The sequence below is a fragment of the Tinamus guttatus genome, unplaced genomic scaffold, assembly GCF_059628265.1.
Source record: "Tinamus guttatus ecotype Peru unplaced genomic scaffold, ASM5962826v1 Tinamus_guttatus_pri_ptg000659l, whole genome shotgun sequence".
NCBI lineage: Eukaryota > Metazoa > Chordata > Aves > Tinamiformes > Tinamidae > Tinamus > Tinamus guttatus.
In genome coordinates, this window is record NW_028289193.1 from 2,368,630 (window position 1) to 2,390,893 (window position 22,264).

General features: G+C 39.3%; 1 protein-coding gene across 1 annotated transcript in view; it reads right to left on the reverse strand.

Moving 5' to 3' along the window:
* ASXL3 (ASXL transcriptional regulator 3) overlaps positions 1-22,264 on the reverse strand; it is a 383,284-nt gene that overhangs the window by 322,585 nt on the left and 38,435 nt on the right. Inside the window, exons 7-9 of the mRNA XM_088536351.1 lie at positions 9,074-9,170; positions 8,512-8,617; positions 2,263-4,216 (exon numbers count right to left, since the gene is read on the reverse strand). Of these exons, the coding sequence (XP_088392477.1) occupies positions 2,263-4,216; positions 8,512-8,617; positions 9,074-9,170 (2,157 nt within the window). The remainder of the gene's footprint in view (positions 1-2,262; positions 4,217-8,511; positions 8,618-9,073; positions 9,171-22,264) is intronic.

Here is a 22,264-nt window from a genome sequence, read left to right on the forward strand (position 1 = left end):
AAAACGAAACCTTCAAGCTCACAAATACTAAAAATCTACATATTAATTAAATATCCAAATTTTTAAGCAAAAGAATAACCTGTAAAATCACTGGAATTATGTTTTCAAGTTTAGAGATTAAGAGTCCTGGAGGCACTGTATAGCTCCTACACAATCTTGGATAACCAGAGCTTGGCAAAAATTTCCAATTTCTATAAAGGGACATATGTTTACTAGCTGTCCATAACAACAGGACTTACTGATTAATGTTGTGTTTTCTCTTCTGAAAGAAACTTAGTGCTAGGTAGCACTTGTAGGAAATGGTCAGTCATAAGGTATGATGGGAAGTAGGAGTTATGTGACAGGGCCTTAGAAGAATCATGATCCTTTTCCCTTTTTTAATAATAAAAGATAGGGTGTTTTGGGTGGAATCAGATAAAGGCCAAATATGTATTTCACACAAAGTCATTCTTGAAATGACTGTGCAGTTATTTTTTAGACAAACAGTGTTTCAATATCTTCATTCACTGACTGGAGGCTTCAGGAAGATGAATTTGGCGAGACTGGGCAAGGCTGAAAGCATCTGATTTTCCATTAGGGATGAGTGGAAACCAAAATGAAGATGGTTCTCCCACATACAACCGCTTTTATCAGATAGACAACGACAGGGTAAGTCTCTTCAGACACCCCTACACTTGGGCAGGCTCTATTCTGGTCTGGAGGACTGGGCTATTTCACTCTTGCAAACAGGTCAGTTCTTGGCCTGTCAATAAACACTGCTCACTGGTGCCTAATGTTGTGAAGCTTTGTGAAACCCTCTTTCATGAGAACAGGAGTCAGGCTTGCTCCATTTTATATATGTTAACAAACCCCTGCCAAAAGACCAATTCTGAATTTGGTACTATGCTTTTTCAGTTGGATTTTTGTCTGGCATGATATGTAAGAAAAAATCCATTATTTGTAACCAATCTCTTGCATCATCAGATTTCTCCATCTATTGTTTAACAATTGAATTAACATTTATATGAATGTACTTGAAGTGTATTACAATCTTACAATTACTTCTAAACATTCTGCTTCTCATTTCAACATCAATTTTTTCAGTTTCTATTTTGCATCATCAGAACTGCTAAAGCTCTAATAGCTTGATTATTTTTATTATACATAGATTATTTTTATTATACATAGAAATACATACTTATGACCTTTCTCCTTCCCCAGTGATCTACTTTTCTTTGTGCTTAGAGAATGATTGCAATTTATTAGGCTAGATAGACACTTTCCAAATATGAAAAAATATTACTAGACTGAGAATGGGCTAACTTCCAATTGCATCACTGCTCATAAAAATAAATTAGCTGAAATATGCTGCCATGCTAGTGATTAAAACAGTTACTGTATTTGCCCCCCTGGCCATATTAACAATGCTCAGTGATTGCAGTAGTTAAAAATAAATGCAGAAAAGGGCATCTCTGAATAATTAGGAACTACTATTGCAAAGCCAATGGTTTAAGTCCAGAAAACTGGATCATCATGTACCAAATTATGAGGACAAAATGCTGAGACTAAATCTAATTAAATCTATAGATCCCTGTCTTGGGCAGGGGGAGTTTTTCAACTGGAATTCACTTCTTTGCATAGCAAAATAATAGGTAAAAAGGATACACTTAGCTGGTGTATAGTTTTTTTTTTTCCTTGCCATTAACTAGGATATCTGTACAGATATCAATTAGCCACTTCCCTCGATAACAAGATCTCTGCTTTCAATTAATTCTACAGGGAGTTCTTACATTTCACCCTTAACCAAGCCATGGCCTCACAAGGGGATTTGTAAATGTTGGTTGGTTCTAATTTCAGATTCTCTTGCTGGATTAAGGCACTAATTGGTTTTCTCAGTATTTGTTTGGTAATATTTTTTATTTGTGCTTCTTGGAGAACCCATTTGCAGGAGAATAAGGGGGCAATACAGTTGGGCAATCAGAAGACAGGAAAGTAGCACTGTGTAAGTGAGGAGAGGCTCAAGAACTAGACCAAGCCATGGAGGCTGAAAAGCTTTTCCATGAACAGAAGCAATTCTGTAGCAAAGAATCTGACTGAACACTTACAGGTAAACCAGTATCAGGAGGTAATTTGGCACAGTAGGAATGGAAGAGTAAAGCTAAAAGTCAGTAGTAAACTCACTCACATCACAAAAACATGCAGCACACATTATGTGTACAGGTAGTCAGCAGAGGAGGGCTAATAAACCCTTAGTCTCCAAATCAGCCTGTTTCACTACTTTACCTTGAGGGGTGGAACTCGGGGTTCTTCTCTGGGGGGCTGATCTTTATCAGATGGACTCGTCGATGAAGCGTTACGGTTGGGCTGATCATCATCTATTCTAGCTCTCTTCTCTTTACAGATTCCAAAACTGTGCTGCTCTGCTGTTTTCCTCTTTGGGATCTCTGGGTCTCTACTCTCATTCCTCACTTCAGCTGATTTTGTGGGTTCTAATGGCTTGGAAGAATGTGAACTCTCCAGGCGGCTTTGGTTGCTGCCAGGTAGTTTGTGAGATTTGCTTCTGCCCACTTCGGAGAACGAAGCTTTCTCCAGAGATGAGGTATACAGTTTATCATGTGGTTTTGATGGAAGCAGTTCAATATTTTTGCCCACTGGTCCTTCTGATAAGACACCGACCTCTGATGACAGGACAGTACCTTTCTTGTCACTTCTTTGCTGAACACTGTGGTTTTTAATTTTGATTACTTCTGGTGGAGAGTGTTCTGGGATGGATGCAATGTAGGATTTCTCAATTTCAGAATGTGACTTACATGACTGATGACTGAGGCTTTTGCTTTGCGTCTCTTCCAATATTGAAATATCTGGCACAATTGCTAGTGGACCAACTTTCATATTTTCAGGTGCACTCTGAAGCTGCTTTGGCTGAAGAACAAGATTCTCCTCTTGAACAACCTTAGGAATGGTAGAGCTTTCTTCTTTCAAAGCGGGAAGGGAGTCCTCCGACAAACATGGTGATTTCCTCTGTTGCAAAATAAGTCTTTCATTGCTGGAGGAATTAGAAATTGGAGATGTTTCTGATGGAAGAGGTAAACTATTTGCCACAGAGGTTTCCGAGGCCAGAAGAACAGAAGATACTGAAGATGTTTCGGATGTTAAAGGTAAATCAGATACAGGAGATGTTTCTGATGTTAAAGGTAAATTAGAAGCTGGTGATGCCTCTGATGTTAAAGGTAAGTTTGACATAAGAGATGCTTCTGAAGCTACAGGTGAGGTGGACATTGGAGAAATTTCTGACATCAGGGGTGTGTTCAAGTTTTCATCAGTGGCCTTTTGCTGAATGTCACCGTCAGTGTTTTCAGAACTGGACCCTTCAGATGAACAAGCTGTTTCAAGAGATGCTGGAGTACACGGTTCCTCTGAAGTCGACTGAGTGTCTCCCCCAGGAGAGGCAATGCAGACACATGGTCCTTCTGGACTTTCAGAGGAAAAGGAAGTTTCCGAAATACAGGCATTTTCGGACAGTTGTTCATCAGGGTCACTTTGAAGCTCCATATCCACCGCAATGCCTCCACCAGTGAACAAGGAGCCTTCCAGAGCAGCATTTGGCATTTCTGGAGCAATTAGCTCTTTTGCAGACTCAGGATCCCTCTCTGCTGTATCACTGACAGAGTTTGTAGATGAGGCTGATCGTGCCGGCGACACGCAATCCTCCAGCCGATCTGTCACAACTGACATTTCCTCCTGAGGGCATTCTGACTTCACCTCCACTTTAATTTCAATGTGAGACACAGTATCAGCTACATCATTCATCGTGACACAAGACTCAGCACTGTCTCCAAGCTGCGCTGCCTCCGTTTCTTCATTTGTGCCTGCTGGACTTACTGACTCCTCAGAAAACTCATGTTCTGTTTTATGGTTCTCCTCCTGGCATTCACAAATACTCGTCTCAACCTCCTCAGCAATCTCCTCCTGAATGATGGATTCCTCGGGTATCAGTATATCTTCTGATTCTGACACCAGCTCCTTGGCTGGAGCCTGCTCCATGGTACAGGGAGGTGGGCAACGATCCCTCTCTGGCAATGGTGGGATTTTAGCACCTTTCTGCTCGTGATCCTCAAGGGCTGCTTGCTTAGAAGGACCAGGTAGGTCAGAAGATCCACACAAAGAACTGCTTTCATCTTCATCGTTGTTCTGGACGGCGGTGAGTTTCACCGATTCTCCTCTCGACATTCCCGATCTAAACAAAAACACAGAAATTAAAATGCTGTTTTGTCACAAACATAAAGAGCAATAGGGTCATTCTTTTCTTATATCTATTTATGAAAAATACATTTTATCCCGTTTAAAGTAACAGTTTGATTAAATAGTATCAGACTATGACTGAAATTTTTGTTTTATATATTTTGGAAAATGAATGACCCTACTTGTCTTACCCTTGTTAAGAAAGTAAAATAATAAAAACCCAAATACCTTATTCCTCATTATTTAACTATTTGAATTTCAACTAAATAAAAAGCAAGCTATACAGATTCACCTCTATTCAAACTCTTTAAACAGCTGTTGTGGGGTTTTATTTATTTATTTATTTAAGTTTTTCTGTTTTAGCTTAATACTGAAACACTAACTAACTAACTGCTGACACTGCAGAAGAAAAGCATAAATGTATTTTCTTCCACCAATAACAGTTCTGGAGAAAATCCCTTTTCCTCCTACAACTGTATTTAGAGTCAACACAGCTTAAATGCTGCACTTGAATGAAAGTTCTGCATCTAAAACTAATAAAGCAAAATATGCTTTCACTTCAGCTTTGCAATTCTACAATCATTTCATACATGTGATGGAAACAAAAATAATTCAATCCCAGCCTCATTTTACCAGTCAGGAGTCAATTATAAAGACACCATTTGACAACTTGTATGTTTTTCAGCACCCTATAAATACTCCATTTATGTTAATAAACTATTCCTAAACAAGCCAATCTATGCATATGCCATTCATCCAATACTATGCAAGGGCTATATTTATATTTTATGCATTTTCAAGGATGAAGTGCAAATGAAGCACCGGTATATTTCATATGAATCTCTCTATATTTCAGAAGATGTTCTTACCTTCATTACTTTGAGAGGATTAAAAAAACAACGAGGAAACAAAAACCAGGGGCTGGAAGAAGGTTTTTTTATAAAATTAAGCTCCCTGACATTCTTATTCCATACTGTGGGGAGTGGGAGTGCTGGTGTTCAGCATCTTTAATATGATCTTCCACACACTGTGCCTGAGCAATTCTATAACACCAGAAAATACACAGAAGCCTGGCTATTCTCATTTTAAACAAAGTAACTGAAGAATAATGTGGCTGCTAAGCAAGCATGACAGATATTCAGAATTAAGGAAGCAAGAGAACTGTGTCAGGGTATGGCCAGAGAGATCAGAAAGGCCTATTCATGTGAAAGCACGGAATAAATGTTTAAAAATCAGACTATGATCATGCATTTGAAAAATACTGAAAAGATACAGTATTCACAATGCTAGTTATAAACATAAAAAAAATCAGGCTAGAATTGGAATCCAAGAAGGACTCTCTTATTAATATTGGCTACCACTAGTCACTTAATACATAGTACATAGTCTCCCTGTGCCATCAGTAGGCTGAGGGAGGATCCTCCAGAGAGAAATCCAGAGCAGCTAATTTACTGCTCCCACACTAAGAACCCTTCTGAAAATGGGGTTCTCCTGATAGACGATATATGGAAGCAGAAAACTGATTTTAGGTGAAAAAAATCCTTCCCCTAAAATTCCAGGGAGAGAGGGAGGAAGGCAGGCAGGAAGGAAGGAAGGAAGGAAGCTTGCAATAAAGCAGGAAAATATGAGAACAGCAGGAAATGGCCATCTCTGAAAGCTCCGGTAAGGACAGGATTCAAGTGATAAAGTTAGGGCAGCCACTCATCAAAGAAAAAAGACAAAACAGCTACTCAGAGAGGCTGATATTCTACTGCTGTGAGAAGAACTAGGGAAAATATTAAAAATTAATGAAGGGTTAAATCAGCAATAAAATTTAGAAGAAATATGCCCAAAATAAACCTTTGATTCAGTGGTCTGACAGCACCATCTTGACATCCAACTCTCTCAAGAGTGGGAAAAGAAATAACACAGCGAGGCCATGGAATACAACCCTTGCAATCCTGGGGGCAAAGCCAGAGGAACGTGCGTTTCTGGAACGCGCATCAGCACGTTAACGATAAACAACTGCAGAAGTCCTGGTTTTTCAAACAAAGTCAGAGAGAGGAAAAGAGGAATCACCACGAGAAACAGAACTGCAAAAGCAGGAAAAAAAACATAAAATGGAGGTGTGGAAACTACAATTGACAGCCTCATGCTGAACGGCCTGGGCACAGATGTGAGCAAACAAAAAACAGTGCAGAGAGCCTACATGGAAGCCTTTCAAAGTCATGAGCTCCATAGTCCGTAAAAATGATTACCAAGATTCTATTAATTATCCTTTCCTTAGGTAAAAGCTGAATTTAGTTATGGAGTACCTAAAGACCAAACTACCAAAGTCACAGCAAAACAGCTCAGAAAGCTTCTCAGAATCTGCTGCTTCAGTAGCACCAACGAAACTGAAATTAGACAAAGCCCAATTACACTCAAAGCAACTTTAAAAACTGATGAAGTAAAAAAGATAAGAATTTTTATCAGGTGTAACTATAGCAAGAACTACCAGGCAGCCTGTAAATAATGGGGAAAGATACTAAAGACCAGGCAAGCAGCTGTGAAGTGGAAGGTGCCTGCATATTAGCCAGGAGAAAGAAGGAACTGAAACAAGAGAAGTGGGGAGAGGGAAGGGGAGGGAAGGGGGAACCAGATTCACTTCTGTAGTCACAAACAGATATTATGCAGGATATGGCATTTTGCATAACAATGTGGATGTCAGGAATCTATCATTCCAAATGACATGTACCACCGCAGACTGAGTTATTATCTGCCAACTGCTAGAGCATCCAGCATTCAGCTGGCACAGCAGGACTCCTGGCTCTGCAAAATCCCGAGTAACATTCTCAGTGCATGTGATACTCATTTGTGCCTTGGGAATACATTTTAGCTGGAATGAGCCGCTCGTGCTTCGTTGTTATTAAACTTCTACTTTCTGTGGCAGCACCTGACACAGCTTCCTCCTTCGTGCAGAATCTGTAAATGACTTATCTCGACATGCATAACGAGAAGCCATTATGCTGCTTACCTAACAAGTTAATTAATGCTTTTTTTTATAGATATATGAAATGGATTGAGCTGGACTAAATTGAGGTCTCAAGGCTTTTAAATATGAAATTAAGCACTTGACAACAATGACAAAAAATTGCCATGCTAAGACCACAGAACTTGCCTTATATTTAAGGTGGAATAGAAATAGCTTTCATACCAGGAGAAAGCACATAAACAAGGTAAACACTATAGTCATCTGTCTATTTGTTGCCCTGTTTTCACAACACTTTTTAGTAGTCCAAGACCAGTGGATTGAGAGCAGCAGCCGCTGGTTACACAAATGCTTTATTCAGAGCTATAGCTTTTAAGTTAATCGCTCACTTGTAGGCTTCTCAGTGCTCCTGATTTCCTAAATAAAACGTACCTAACAACAATATTAAGAACTCTCAAATCATAATGGTTCCTTTGGGACATTTTTGTCTACTAAATGTTATTAAGAAATTACATTAAAACCTACCTTAAAATAAAAATGTGATATTATTCTGAGTTTTTTAACAGAGATGTAATGCAAAGTATTGATGGAATAACTTTTCAGATGTCATCTTTAAAAGCAACATTCTTACATCTTAAGAAAATCTTGGAAAACATATTTTTAAAACAGACAGAATTTAAGGGCTACATCTTTAGCTGTTGCAGAATCTCTGTGTCAGCATCAAGAAAATCGTGCTGAGCCACCTGAGCTGAGCACCTGGAATGATATTTTCTAACTCACTTCAGCCAATATTTGTTCTTTGTACCGCACTTCCAAAATAAGAGCAGCTAGTGTCACTTCCAGGGGGGTTGGTCTCTAACCAGTGTTTTCTCCATGCTGCACTTTTCAGTCCAGTGAAAGGGCATCTGGGTCAAACACTCAAAAGCCCCATTTGATTTTAAAAGCTTTCACAACTAACTAACTTAGAAAAATAATTAAAACCAAGCCAGTAGTCTTCTATTCTGCAGAGACTGATTTTATATTTTACAGGAGGAGAGAATTGCTCTTATGCTATCTTTAGAAATAAAAATAAAATATATGCTTAGGCCTTGTGTCCTAAACTTTCCTCAGAATGAATTTTTATGGATGAGTTATGAACCTTAAAAATGCAATTGTAATGCAAGTGCAGACATGCCGCTATAATTCTACCCACAGCTTCTTATACGGGGAATGACTGCCTTTGATAACTGCCTTATTAAGTTTTACAGCATATGCCTGCGCTATGTGAAGCAGAGAATTATATTTTCATTTCCTCCTAAAAGAAAATGAAAAAAAATGCTTTTATTTGCTTCAGTACTTACTTTTCACCATAAAACCTTTCAAAGAATTTTTCTTTCCAAGGTTCAGTTTTCTTTTCCTTTTCAATCTCTTGTCTGATGCGCAACTGCATTTCTGGAGTAAATTCTCCTAAAAAACAAATACTAACATATTGAATAAAAGTTGTCAAGGTTTAGTCTAAAATAGGATCATTGTAAATTACAGATACACATATGACATGATGCTCTTACAGTCATCCAGCAAGCCAAAATTAAAATGATGAAAAGCAAAAGTGAGTTTGACCTAGAAAGATCTCGTTTAGCATATAACTCTAGTATTTACAAGGTATTTTGGGAGGATTTAGTCCCATGCATTTATGTTTCCAAGTCTGACAGTGATGAAAACGGTTTTTGTATTTTTTTTCTAACTGTCAAAATAAGCTGCCATGGCAGGCTGTAGAATTCAAAATGGCATCAGCATATTTTCATTGCTGAATTGCTGCTGTATTACATTTTCCATTCCAAAAGTATTTCTCGAACAGCGAAACAAAGGCATCCTTCACAACAATAATGAATATCTGGTAAATGGGAGAACAAGTGGAGTTACCTTCTGCCAATCGTTGTTTCCACCCTTGTGCTGCATATGCAAAGAATTCATTGTTCAGAGCGGAACTACTGAGGCGCAAAACTCCGTCACTTCCCATCTAGAAAACAAGCCCACGGCAGCAGAAGACAGTCAGAAATAGCTGCAACTATGATCACATAGGAATAAAGTTCCAATTAAGGGAAATAGGGAGGGAAAGGCAGTGGGAATAACAAAGGAAATCAACTACTGCTACCAAAACAGCGTTTTCATTATAGTCGTTGCTGTAAATGCAAGTGGCCTAATCCACGTCCATGCGCTCTCTTCACCAGCAATCAGTCATCAGGACTACTTGATTGACATGTTTTAATCACAGCCCTCTATCTTGAGACTATTATGGCTAGAGCTGTTGTATACAATTGGAAATCAAGACCATTATTGTACTTGTGCGTCTGCCTGGAATGCAGCGCAAAACAAATTAATTAAATATAACGAGGACAGTGACTTTCCTGCCTTTCTCAATGCCAAATAAACCTAGTGCTCATATTAGCTAATATACTGGACTGGAAGCAGAATTGATGACAAGTAACCTTAGCAAAGCTCATCACTAAAACCAAAACCAACTACACACATAATTTTATAGGCATCAACAGTAAAATCTGTAGAAAAATAACCAATAATTATCTTTACCTTTTGCGTCTGCCAAACAGTCAATCTGACATCATTAGAAATCTTACAGTGTTTTCTGCAATTACTTTTTAAAGCAATCTAAGTATGGAGCTTCCCAGTACCATAGAACTGGATACTTACTTTCAGTTTGTGAGAATATCTCCAACTGTTAAAGTATTTTTCAGTCCAACTATTTAAGTATTTCGAGTATTTTACTAACTGGCAAAAGTAACTAAACAGAATAAATTAGCAGTGGGTATCATCACCACTATGGCTATACAGAAAGAAACAAGAAAAGCAAGTAAATAAAGAGATAAAGAGAGGTAACAGCAAAAGGAGGAATTACTGTTGCTGAACTGAAACTCACCCTCACTATGGTTCATTTCATACCTTTTGAGTTAAATAAGAAATAAATGTTTGACAACATATTTTTTAAAACAAAATACCTTATTTTTTCCAGCATATTAGCACATATTTTAGTTATGTCATATTGCCTATCAGAACCTGTTTCAAATCAAGAGGCAGAAAGAAGCAGATGTGACAGGAGCACTTAGTGGTACTTATCTGGTGGCCACTGATAGGACTAGAGGAAATGGCCACAAACTGAAGCACCAAAAGTTCCACAGGAACTTAAGGGAAAATTTCTTGCCAGTGAGGGTGCCAGAGCCCTGGAACAGGCTGCCCAGAGAGGTTGTGGAGTCTCCTTCTCTGGAGATCTTCAAACCCGCTTGGACGCAGTCCTGTGCCACGTGCTCTAGGTGACCTGCGTGTGCAGGGGGTTGGACTAGATGATCTCTAGAGGTCCCTTCCAACCCTAAGCATTCTATGATTCTATGATGTCCAGCACCCTCAGTGAGCTCTGGATTTCACTGACAATTCTGGCCCCACTTTCAGAGCAGTTTTAGCTCATTTTCCTATCGCCTAGTTCATGTCCTGTTCCAAAATAAGGGCATGTATGAGTAAAACAAAAACCTGCAGAGTAGTAAAAGGAGAACCAGAGCGATAACCCTCTGACAGACAAGTAACTCCAAGGACTCCAGCAAGGAAGCAGTGGATGTTGCGCGTGCCGGGACAGCCCCGGGGTCTCGGCTGGACACCAACCTGCAGCACTGCCTGGGAGCTCATGCTAGATGGCCTTGCTTTGCCAACAGTTCACAGAACTTTATTCAAGAGCAGGGTGGATATGTAACATTTCCGCAGTGACATGAAATACACATATTTATTATTATTGAATTTAATCTCTAACTAAAGGCTGGCTGTGAAAGGCATGGTCTTCCCAAATCCTTTTGCTCAGCTGGTCATACACAGGACAGACACAGTTGTTAGTCCGATCAGCAACTCCCACACGAAAGTAATAGTTTGCAGACACTGATGTTCTGTTAAATCAACCAGATGATCCAACTGATCCTAAGGCCATACAACCACTAGATCTCATACAAAGTCAGAATGCACAGCAAGAAGGAGAATACCACCTCTCAGCAGAAATCCTTTGAAAATTGCAGTAGACACTATCTGAAACTACAAGCGAAGTGTGACTGAGCTATTTCACTAGACTGCATAAATCAAGAGCATTACTAAGACTGCCAAGTTAGATCAGCATGTGAGTATAAGACGAACAGCATTAACTTTGTTGTAGCTGTGTTGCCATAGGATACGAGAAAAGTAAGGTTTGTAGGAAGAGTTACTGAATCTTTTATTATATTGGCTGATAAACCTGGAAAAAGTTCTGAGCTTTGGTGTACTTAATTTTTATAAGGTGTGAAAAAGAAACTGCAAACTCCAAGCTAAATGCTAGAAAGTGACTCAACCAAATTCAAATGTTAAGTAGAGCCAAGAATTTAACGCCCAGGCTTTAATGGTCAAGATTTTTTCAGATTTTTTTTTCTTTCATTATTTAAGCAAATTGTTCCTAACTTGAGAGAAAAAAATAGGCAGTAATTTTAGAACAAAAAGCAGGTGTTAGAAGGGACAGAGATAAAAAGGCTTTAGCTCCTGCAGACCAGAAAAAGCAACAAGCAGGGGCTAAGAGGAAGATCACAGTGGTTTACCTGCGAAGCGGTTTAATAGTATAGGGCAGCTAAGAACGATGGCACACGAGATCGTTGGTGGACACGGCTGAAGACATAAAGAACATTGTGAATGCTGCATTCACCACTTCAGCTATTAGTTGTTAAAACCTCCCAGTATTAGGGAGCGACATTTTCAAGATATCAAATGAGGTTAAAGATGCTTAACTAAGGAAAGCAAGATGAACAAACCCAAAGAGAAGTAACTGCTGACTTCATGATGGCTATAACTTTGGTGATCAAGCAGACAAGTTGTACTAAGAGCTCTGCTCATGGCACACAGAGCCCAGGAAAGCTTTAAGGAAAAACATAGCTGGAATAGCCAAAAGCTGGGCAGAAAATTATAGAATAATACTGAAGCAGAAACATGCTAATTAAGTAGAGGAGGATCCGCCAGTGACCTATTTTAACATGATCTGAAAAAGTCATTTCAGGCTGAAAGAACAGGATAGAGGGATGCATGAAAACACCATTACTAGCTAGACTTGGTAAACATAACTCAGGGTAGGACCAAATAAATTCAAAACATTCAAAAGCATTCCAGTCGAATGTCATGGGAGTAAGCTTTAAAATCCACCAGCATAGGAAAAAGCTTTGGAATCGTTTTAAGCAGACAAAATTTGCTAAAATAATGCATGCCAATCAGCACTTCTTCTGGAATAAAAATGCAAGAAGTAAAATTGGCCACTCTCTACTGCTTTGCTACTACACCTGCTTGAAAATCTGTGATCAAAGAATGTCTGTACTGGGAATGGGAGAGGAAGAATGTATTCACTCAGTCAAAGCTCAGAGGAAAAAGGGAGGATGGCACAAAAGCAAAAGGAACTCACAATGAGGAGGTCAAGTAAATGACAGGAAAAAACCCAAAAATGTTGTAAGGAAGAAAGAAATACTAAGTAGAAAGCAGACTAAGTAACCCACGAGCAAATGGCCAAAGAAATTTCACCTTTTAGCTACTTTTGATTCCTTTGAAGATTTTTATGTGTGTGTGTGTGGGAGGACAACAGTGAACAGTCACAAAGCCAGCAAAATCCCATATAAATATTCATTTTAAAGAAGCAAATATAATTGAACAATGGAAAAACACAATCATCCAGGCTGACCTTGGTATCGGGGAACGTTATGGAGCAGATCATCTCAAGGGCGAGCGCAGGGGATCAGGCCCAGCCAAACGTGTTCATGAAAGGCAAGTCCTGCCTCACCAACCTGAGCTCCTTCTGTGGCCAGGTGACCCACGCAGTGGATGAGGGAAAGGCCGTGGACATGGTCTACCTTGACATGAGGAAGGCCTTGGACACAGGCTCCCACTGCCTCCTCCTGAAGAAGCTGGCAGCTTAGACAGGTGGACTCTGCTGGGTGACGGCTGGGCCCAGTCAGTGGTGGTGAAGGGGGTTGAATCCAGCTGGCGACCGGTCACGGGCGGTGTTCTCCAGGGGTCGGTGTTGGGGCCCCTCCACTTTATTATCTTATGGATGATCTGGATGAATGGGTTGAGTGCACCCTCAGCAAGGGTGCAGGTGACACCAAGCTAGGAGGAAGAGGTGATCTGCTTGAGGGTAAGAAGGCTCTAGGAATATGCACAGATTGGGTGGATGGGCTGAGGCCAACTGTATGAGGTTGAACAAGGCCAAGTCCAAAATAACTCATGACAAGAGGAAACGGCCTCAAGTTGCGCCAAGAGAGGCTCAGGTTAGATATTAGGAAAAAATTCTATACGGAAAGAGTATGAAGCATTGGAAGGGGCTCCCCAAGGAAGTGGTGGAGCCACTGTCCTTGGCAGTGTCCAAGACATATGTAGAAGAAGCACTTAGGGACATGGTGGACTAGATGACCCTAGAGGTCCCTTCCAACCTTAAGCATTCTATGATTCTATGATTCTGTGGTTTAGTAGGTATGGTGGTGGTGGGTTTACAGTTGGGCTTGATGATTGTGAAGGTCTTTTCCAACCAGAATGATTCTATGATTCTTGGATCTTCCAGGATAAAGGATCAAAAATGATCCATAGAAACTAAACATAATTACGGTTTTCAAATCTGGATATTGAAGTTGTCTGAACAACACTCTTACTAATTGAGACTGAGTCACAGAGAATGAATGAATAACGCAGTCACTTTCCATCTCAGAACATGGAACACTACTGCTCAACTACTTCAGCTCTGCATTAAGAAGAGGAACAGTCTAAACTTTATTTCAGAAAAGCAAACAGAAAAGAATCAAATAATTAAGGAAAAAAGTAAGTCTTTTAATACCTCATTCCATCACAGATATCATCGGTCTTCACAAAGATCTACTAGAAACAATGACAACACTAACAAAAAAGTTTTAATCCTTTTCTCAATACACCAGGCATGTGAAATCAGGCTAAAAATACTGTTCTGTTGAACTCAGAAGAACCAAGAGATATTTTTCTTACAATATTAGCTAATAGCTGCTCTACTGAAATCTTATCTCACTCAGAAAATGTGTTTTCACAAAATACATTTCTCGGTATTCTTTGTAATTAAATGTATTCTGAAAATACATTTTCAGAAATGTATTTCCATAAGTTAAAAAGCTGAAAGGGGAATTAAAAATTTTGAAGCAAAAGAGTCTATTTACTTCTCTGTCCTCTGACAATGGAAACTATGCAATTAACCAGTATGTCTAAATTAGAATTTCAATAAACATGCCTACATAGTAGATCTTTAAAAACACTATTAATTTTTATGGTCTTTAAGAAATGCTGTCTAACAGAGACAGTGTGTTAATGAGCTGGAACAGCAAACATTTCTTGAAAAGTTTATGTTTTATTCTCTTAGGCTCTGAATTTCTGTTTTTCTGATTTTCTACAATGGTAGAATTATTTATGTTCTACAATTTAATTAATACTTTTATGCAGAATTCACAATGGCTGTCAAAAGTTCCTCTTTTTACTGAAAGCAGACCAAAACCACCCAACTCATCTACTAAAAAACATCTGCTTGCATAACAGAACATTAAAAAGTCCAACCTAGTTGTCATAGAACTAAGCTGACAGGGTTTTTTTTTTTTTTTTAACCAACTATTTAATTCTTTTGCTCCAAATTCAACTGCAAAATCTCTCGTGACAAAGAGGCAGGGATTATTTGTGTAGCTCTGCCTGAAGATGCATACTGGTGTTTTGGCAGGGATACAGCATAGGTAGGTGAGGTACAAGGCAAGGAATTAGCAAATTTATTATTTCTATCCCTCTTTCAAGTGATTCAAAGTTGTCCCTGTGTATTTATAAAACTACTTGCCATCTACTCTCTGTAGTTCCTGTGAAGTAGCAAATGTTTCTTATATGAGAGCTTCTGCATGTGAATATCATGTGATTTGGTCACAGAATTTCACCACACGGACACACAGAAACCTAGAGAAGTGAAGATGCACCTAAATTAAGAGTCTGTATCAGTCATGTAATTATACACTCTTCACAAACTGCTACTAGGCTTCGTGCTTTTATATTTATGCTGGGGAAAAAAAAAAACTCTATAATTCATAGCATTTCCCCAAGATATTTAAAAGCAATTATGGGTGAAAGAGGGAAGTTGTGAGTAAATACATTATGACAGCTCGTATCCATTGCACTACGGAGACTCCCAAAGACTAAACTTGAAAAGATTAGCAGTGTTTACATTACACACATTAAAAAAAAAGCCTGTGTGTTATTTATCTGTAGAAAGACACCATTGCCATTTTGTAACATGGAACAAACCGTGTTCTCTAGCACTGGGCACCTCCATGGAGTGACCCGCCAGGCGTCAGGCGCTGCAGACGTGATAACGCAGCGGGCGACCTTCTGAACGTGCTGTGGTCTCCCTTCTTTCAGGTACAGGGCAGACACGTGTAAGAAACTTGCTCACGGCGGCTTCTTTTCTCACACTAAAATCTCAGTTTTGGGCAGGAGGCAGGAATCAAATTAGCACGTGTGTTATACTGGAATAGGACAAAGAGCTAAACCAACTGCATTCTGGACACAACATTTCACAGCGAAGCCCTTCTCAGCCCAGTAGACAACATTCCAGGTCTGGCTTATTTTACTCTCGATAATCACACAACAAAGTTTGGCAGGTGACAGCAAAAAGCCCTATCTGTATTTTCCCTGACCAATACAGAAGAGACCCTGCAAGAAACAACTGTGCGAGTCCAAGCACACAAAAACAACTTGGGTGCTCTGCAATCCAGAGGAGCACCTCTATCTTCAGCAGTTGCAAAGGAAGCCTAGTGGAGACCAGGCTCCTAATTAGGTGCTCTAAAATAGTTGGGTATGCTGGTTAGTGTGAGCCTGCTTCATCACAAAGCTTAAATCCAAAGCCAATATCAAGAGAAATGTTTTTAATGTCCAACATTATCAGCTGCTCCACAGTGCCGAATTTGGTGCAAAAGGATAGTTAGCTAAAAGCCTGTGGCAAAACGACTCATGTCCCAACATGAGCAAGCTTCAGCTACGATATGCAGACACTGTAAATCTGATGAGTACCAAAACACACGTTAATGACTAATTTTTGTGCCTTTCTTACACATCCATTAACCTGATCCATGCAAATTCACATGTTTGTTGGCCCATACACTTCTACCACTTCCTACTGGTCATCATGAAGTCTGAGGTATTAATTGCTTCTTCATGACACAGTATCTTTGCTGGAAAAAAAACAAAAACAAGGATCTCACAATTCATTAGCACCAGGCTTGGTAGTTTATGTTGTGACAGCAGCAAATTGCCATCTCTTTTGGAGTCTCTACTGTTTAAAATAACAGGCTTCCTACTCAAATTGCTTTAGCCTCCCAAGAACTGATGTAAATAATCAGTATTTTTAGCCATTGGACAACTTACTACAAACTCTGGGTGTAGGTGTGAGATTTTTCCAAAGCTGCCTGAACGGGTATGGGAATGGAACACTGACAGCACAAGAACCAAGTCTGACCCCAGGTGATGCAGGTAGATCTCTGTGTGCACCATCAAAACTGGCCCATTGCATCGTGCGACCAGGGGCTTCCGTCAACAGGATGGTCTGCCAGCAACCACAGTGGAAACCTGCTGTTTACAAACCAGCATTCAATAATAAAATCCTCATTAGGTCATGAACATTTCTATTTACGATTTCTATAGCGCAGTGCTAAAAGCACCCCAACCTAGGCCCTACTGCTCTATCCAAACACAGCTTAGAAAGGCACAGAGAGTGGCAACATTCCTGGGTGTAATGAAGTTGCAGATTAAAGCAACTAATGCAGAGATGCCTAGACGTGGTCGTAGTCAATGGAGCTGAGAACTATCCAGTCAATCAGTCAATAGGCACCGACTTCAGGGTGAGCCAAATAGCTCTCCAAGAGCTCTTGTCCGTGTGTTGGCTAGATCTGCACAGGAGTTTAGACATTCAGCACACCTGCAGACATCCAAATGGAATCATCTCACGCTAGAGCTGAATCCCATCCTCTGCCTCAACGAGATCAGAAACTCAACAGAAATATGCTAAAGAAGCAACACGTTAAAGTAACAGGAAAAAGTAACAGGAAAATGTAACAAATTAGTTGCATTAATACTTCTAAAAATACGACAAAAAAGATAATTTAATGCATTTCCAAAGGACATGAACAACTCGAAACTTAAAAAGACACACTGTGTGATTCATAGTAGAACATGGTACCTACTCTGCAGATACATTTGGGCAAAATGTCTCATGCATAAGCAGTCACAAACATGTTCCTGAGCCTTAACATAGCAGAGAATAAGTTCATTTGTCTGTTACACTGGATACAAAGACTATATTTCTATTCTGTTGGAGACAACATATATAAAATGGACAAAAGCAAATATTAAATAAACAATTTCAGGCACTATTAATGAGTTTACATGTACAAATGCCTGTTTTGCAAGCGTGAAAATTATATATAACAGCAAAACGGACTCAAAACATAGAGTCAGAGAATACAAAACTCTCTCCCTCGTAGTCACTTAATACAACGTTCTTATACATAGAAAATACTGTCCAAATCAAAATCTGCCAGAGCAAAAGAGAGCAACTAATCCCAAGAACAGAGGAAGAAAAGACAGGGCTCCCAGTACCCGAGAGATTCACTACCTCCAAACAGGATTGCAAAGGGGAAACGAGGGGAGTAAGGACAATAGAAGAACCCTTTGGGAGTTCTAAAATTCTGGATGGTGTCAGACCCGCAAATCCATCTACTCTGCTGATTATTTATTGAGCTTGGATGTCCATTTACCTTTGCTCTCCAAATACAGCCAGAAATGACAGTGAGTAGATCAGAAATGAGAAGGAGTCTCCAAGACCTGCTAATGTTTTTAATAACAGACATAAACTTGTAATGATCCTGTGCTTGAATAGATGAAATGGCAGAACAGCTTTGACATCTTCAACATGGGCTGATGTCCCAGATTGTACTTAGGTATAGCAATAGGTAATGAAAGCTGGAAAAAAAGCCACTGGACAGCAAGGAAACATGCTATAAAGACAGACTTAATTCCTCCAAAATCTTTTGGCCATATTTATATGCATGGGGTAATCATAATCACCAATCAAGCCCACAAGTGAGGCACACTTCAAACTAAACCAACAGAGCAGATAAAAAACAACTCAAACCCCAGAACTATTAGGTATAGAATACAATGCTGTGGATCACTGCCAAAACTAAGTTTATTTAAAAAAGGAGAGGTTAAAGAAGGGGTCAACATGACAACAGTGGTATATTTATTTTAGCCTTTGATGGCTGAACACTAATGCAAAGACTATAAATGGTACTTAGGAGGACTTGAAAGATTCAGTTGACAATCAACATTTTGACTTCATTGGCAAAATGGAGATGTGATAATTCATATGACTAATAGTAATATAAAAGACTAAAGCTTGTTTAGGACAAAAAGAAAAGAATATGGAAAAGAAAAGAATGGAACAAAAAAAAATAGGCATACTTATATAAATGCTGAATTAGCTATGGGAATCCCCTAGGAATTCTGTGCAAGTGAAAAAAAGCAGCTAAAGAAACCTCACTGTTCATTAAACAATACTGACCACACTGAGTGCTGCTAAGGAACAACGGGGATTGTACAGGCAGAGCCGACTGTCTTGGTTATGAACTCACTGTTGATCTCCTGGCATGCAAAAAATGGAAATGAGGGCAAATTACTGAGCAGGAATACACAGAACGCCATGGCACAAAGGGCCAAAATGAGCTGCAAGGAACATCACGCTCTGTGAAGAAATAATTCTGTAAGTACATTAGCAGCAAGAAGATGAAAGAAGCAGCTAGTCCACTGGCTGAAAAAGAGAAAAAATTGCAGAGTGATATGTAGACAAACTGATATATGTAATGCTTTTTTTTGCATTCATCTTCACTGAAAATCTGTTACACTGAGGTGCTTAATACAATTAATACCAGCAACAAAAGGGTAAGATCTCACCCTTGAATAAGCAGGAAGCTGAGCAAATGTTATTTAAATGTATTCAAATCAGCTAGCCTTGATGGACTTAAGCCAGTTAAATGTTCAATGCTGAATCTATTTCAGAACTGTCAGAAGTCACATTTCAGAGTGCATACAGCACTGAAGAATGGGACAGCAGTAAAGATATGGAATATATACATATATACACGCATGTATTATGTAAATATGTATGCATATTGTCTCTCGAAGACTAAGCCAGCTTCAGGGCAACTCTGCTGCCTCTGTGCTGCCTTCTAATCCTTCCCGAGATGCCCAAGGGCAACCTAAGAAGTTCCTATCAAACAGGCAGATACATCCCAGAATCCACAGTGGACCAGTGCCCTTCCGAAGGAGCCAGGTACCAGGTACGTATCACAGACCGCTCTCAGTTGCTGCTAGAAGCCAATGTTTTAAAATCCTGCTTGGTCCGCCCACCTTTACGTCCTGGAGAATATATGCAACGATGAAACAACATGAACTTGCACTATACACAACTGCTTGGAAGATAACAAGAAGCTGAGCAACAGCCAACATAGATTTGTCAAGAACAAATCATATCAAATCATTCTAATTGCTGACAGCATCAGAGGCCTGGTGCTGAAACAAGAGTTTTAACAACACCATGTGACATGCTGTTTTCTTAACCAATCTCAGATATATGAACTAGATAAGATTGCAATTAGGTGACTGCAGAACTGCTAGAAAACTGAGAGACTCAGAAACACTATTTACTTCTTATCAGAGGGATGCATTGCAGGGACACAAAAACAACAACGAAAAAAAGGGGAAGGAATTTGCAAATAGTATGAACCTGAAAGAAACTGAGTGCACGATGAAAGCTAGAACTAAAATTGAGAATTCTCTCAACAACTTTGAAAATTACTTTGGAAACAATGGGGTAGAGTAGGACAACTCAGTATAGGGAGATGCAAAGTTCCAGAAGCCGAGAAGTAGTAATTCATTAAATAAATACAAAATGGATCTCCGAAACTTGACTGACTGGCTAAATAATCCTTCTGCAGAGAAGGATTTGCAGAGTATGAATATGTAGGCTGATCAAAACTGAATATAAGCCAAAGTTGACATATGATTGCAAAAAGATGAGCAAGGCACTAGGTGTTATAAATGGAAGTAATGAGTAAAACATAAAAGCAATTCTGCCATGCTTGGTGTTACTTAGCATCAGAGTTGGAGTCATATGCTTAATTTTGATTGTTCTAATTCGGAATCAGTATAAAGTGTAGAGAAAAGAAATGAGATTGTCCCCAGATTTAGGGTCCTATCTCTATGCAGACGGCATTAAGGAGGGTTATGTCCCACGAAAAGGGAACATGGAGGTGGGGTTCCTGCCTTCATGTTCGAAGGCTCCTGCTACACGAACACAGTGAACAGAGAGCAGTGAGTAACGGGCTCAAAGCAGATCCTGCGGAAAAGGATTCCCATTTTACAGAAAGTGAAGCACTAGATTCAATCACTGGGAGAAGTTGTGGAGCTTCCATCACTGGAGAGTCAAAACCAGATGAGACAAGCACCACAAACAGCAGACATGGCTGATTCTCCCTTAAGGCAGAGAAGACCAGGTAAAACACCCTCTCAGGATCATTTTAAAGCGTATTTACTATGTTGATATATAAAGAGGTCTTTAAAAGGTTCATAAATAATTTAGAGTCTGCTACCACTTGTAAGACTATCACTTGAAAATATATAATACATCTCTAGCATGGCAGCAAAGAGTACTAGAAGGCTGTAGGCTTTGTCCATAATAGTAGCAAGTTTTTTTAGAAAAACTTTTTTTTAGAAAAACTTATTTTAGAAAAACTTGCTACTATTGCAAAATGGACAAGGTACTAATAAAGGAACTTGCTTATATTTGCTCTTGTCAATCTCTGGATTGCTTAATTTCTGTTTCACATAGTCTTCAAAAACCTCTAGCAAGATCTACTTCCATTTCTCTAAGCCAGAGTTCTTTAAAGTAAGAGTGACTCTCCGGCTCAAAACGCTGGCTAAGGATCTGGAAGCTACTGGTGTCGAGGAGTTTTCCACGACTGAAGTTCTCCCTGTCAAATAGTAGTTGTCAGCTATAAAACTTAACGTGTATCCATCTGAGAAACACTTTTAGGGAAACTTGCATGTACTTCTACTACGAAAATCACTGGGGAAGGTTTCATTTCCTACAGGATACTGCTGACTGTTCCAGTATGCCATTACCTCTCTGAAAGTCATTTTTCTGTGCACACAACTCCAATTCAAAGAGACTGTGATAAATGGAACCAAACTAAAAGGATGTTGAAACAGTTGGCAAGTCTAATAGAGAATGAGTGTGAATGTGCCTGGGGAAGGAGAGGAAAAGCAGCTGTAGTTGTCACAGAAAATCTGTAAGTTCTGTTAAACAATGGCAGTATTTGTGATAAACTGACAGTTCTTCTGCTACACAACTCCACGTTAAGCAAAGAAACTGCATTTTTCAGGAGTCCCTATTATAGGAGTGGTACCATATGTTGCCCATGAAACCAGATGAAATCAAAGGTTCAGTGTTCAAGTGACCCTTGCAAAATCATAAAGGAGGGATCATGGAAGGAAAGCTGCGAAGGATCCCGTAACGGCTGATCCCTAGGAAAGCTGGTGAAGCCCAAGCTTGGTATTTCTATTTAACATGGCTGGAATATGACTGACAAAGGGGATCTTTATTTCTCCTAAGTATTTTAGCCCATTTAATGCAACTGCGGCTGCTACTTATGTATATGCATCAACCATTTTCTATTTATATGATAAAATCTGTCCCAAATCAATACTTACTTTTATCATGCAAGAGACTTCCATCGGTTAGTTGTTTACTGAATGAAATACTGTACTTGACTGTAATCCAAAATGTTGCTCTTCACATTTAATTTTATTCTGGTGGAATAAAAGCCCCAATCCAGTAATTTTTCATATAAAAAAAGTTTTTTATGGTTGATGTAATTCTTACTGCCTTTTTTCTGGATGCTTTCCATAGCCATATTGACCATAGTTAATATTCAAGATGATGACATAATATTATTT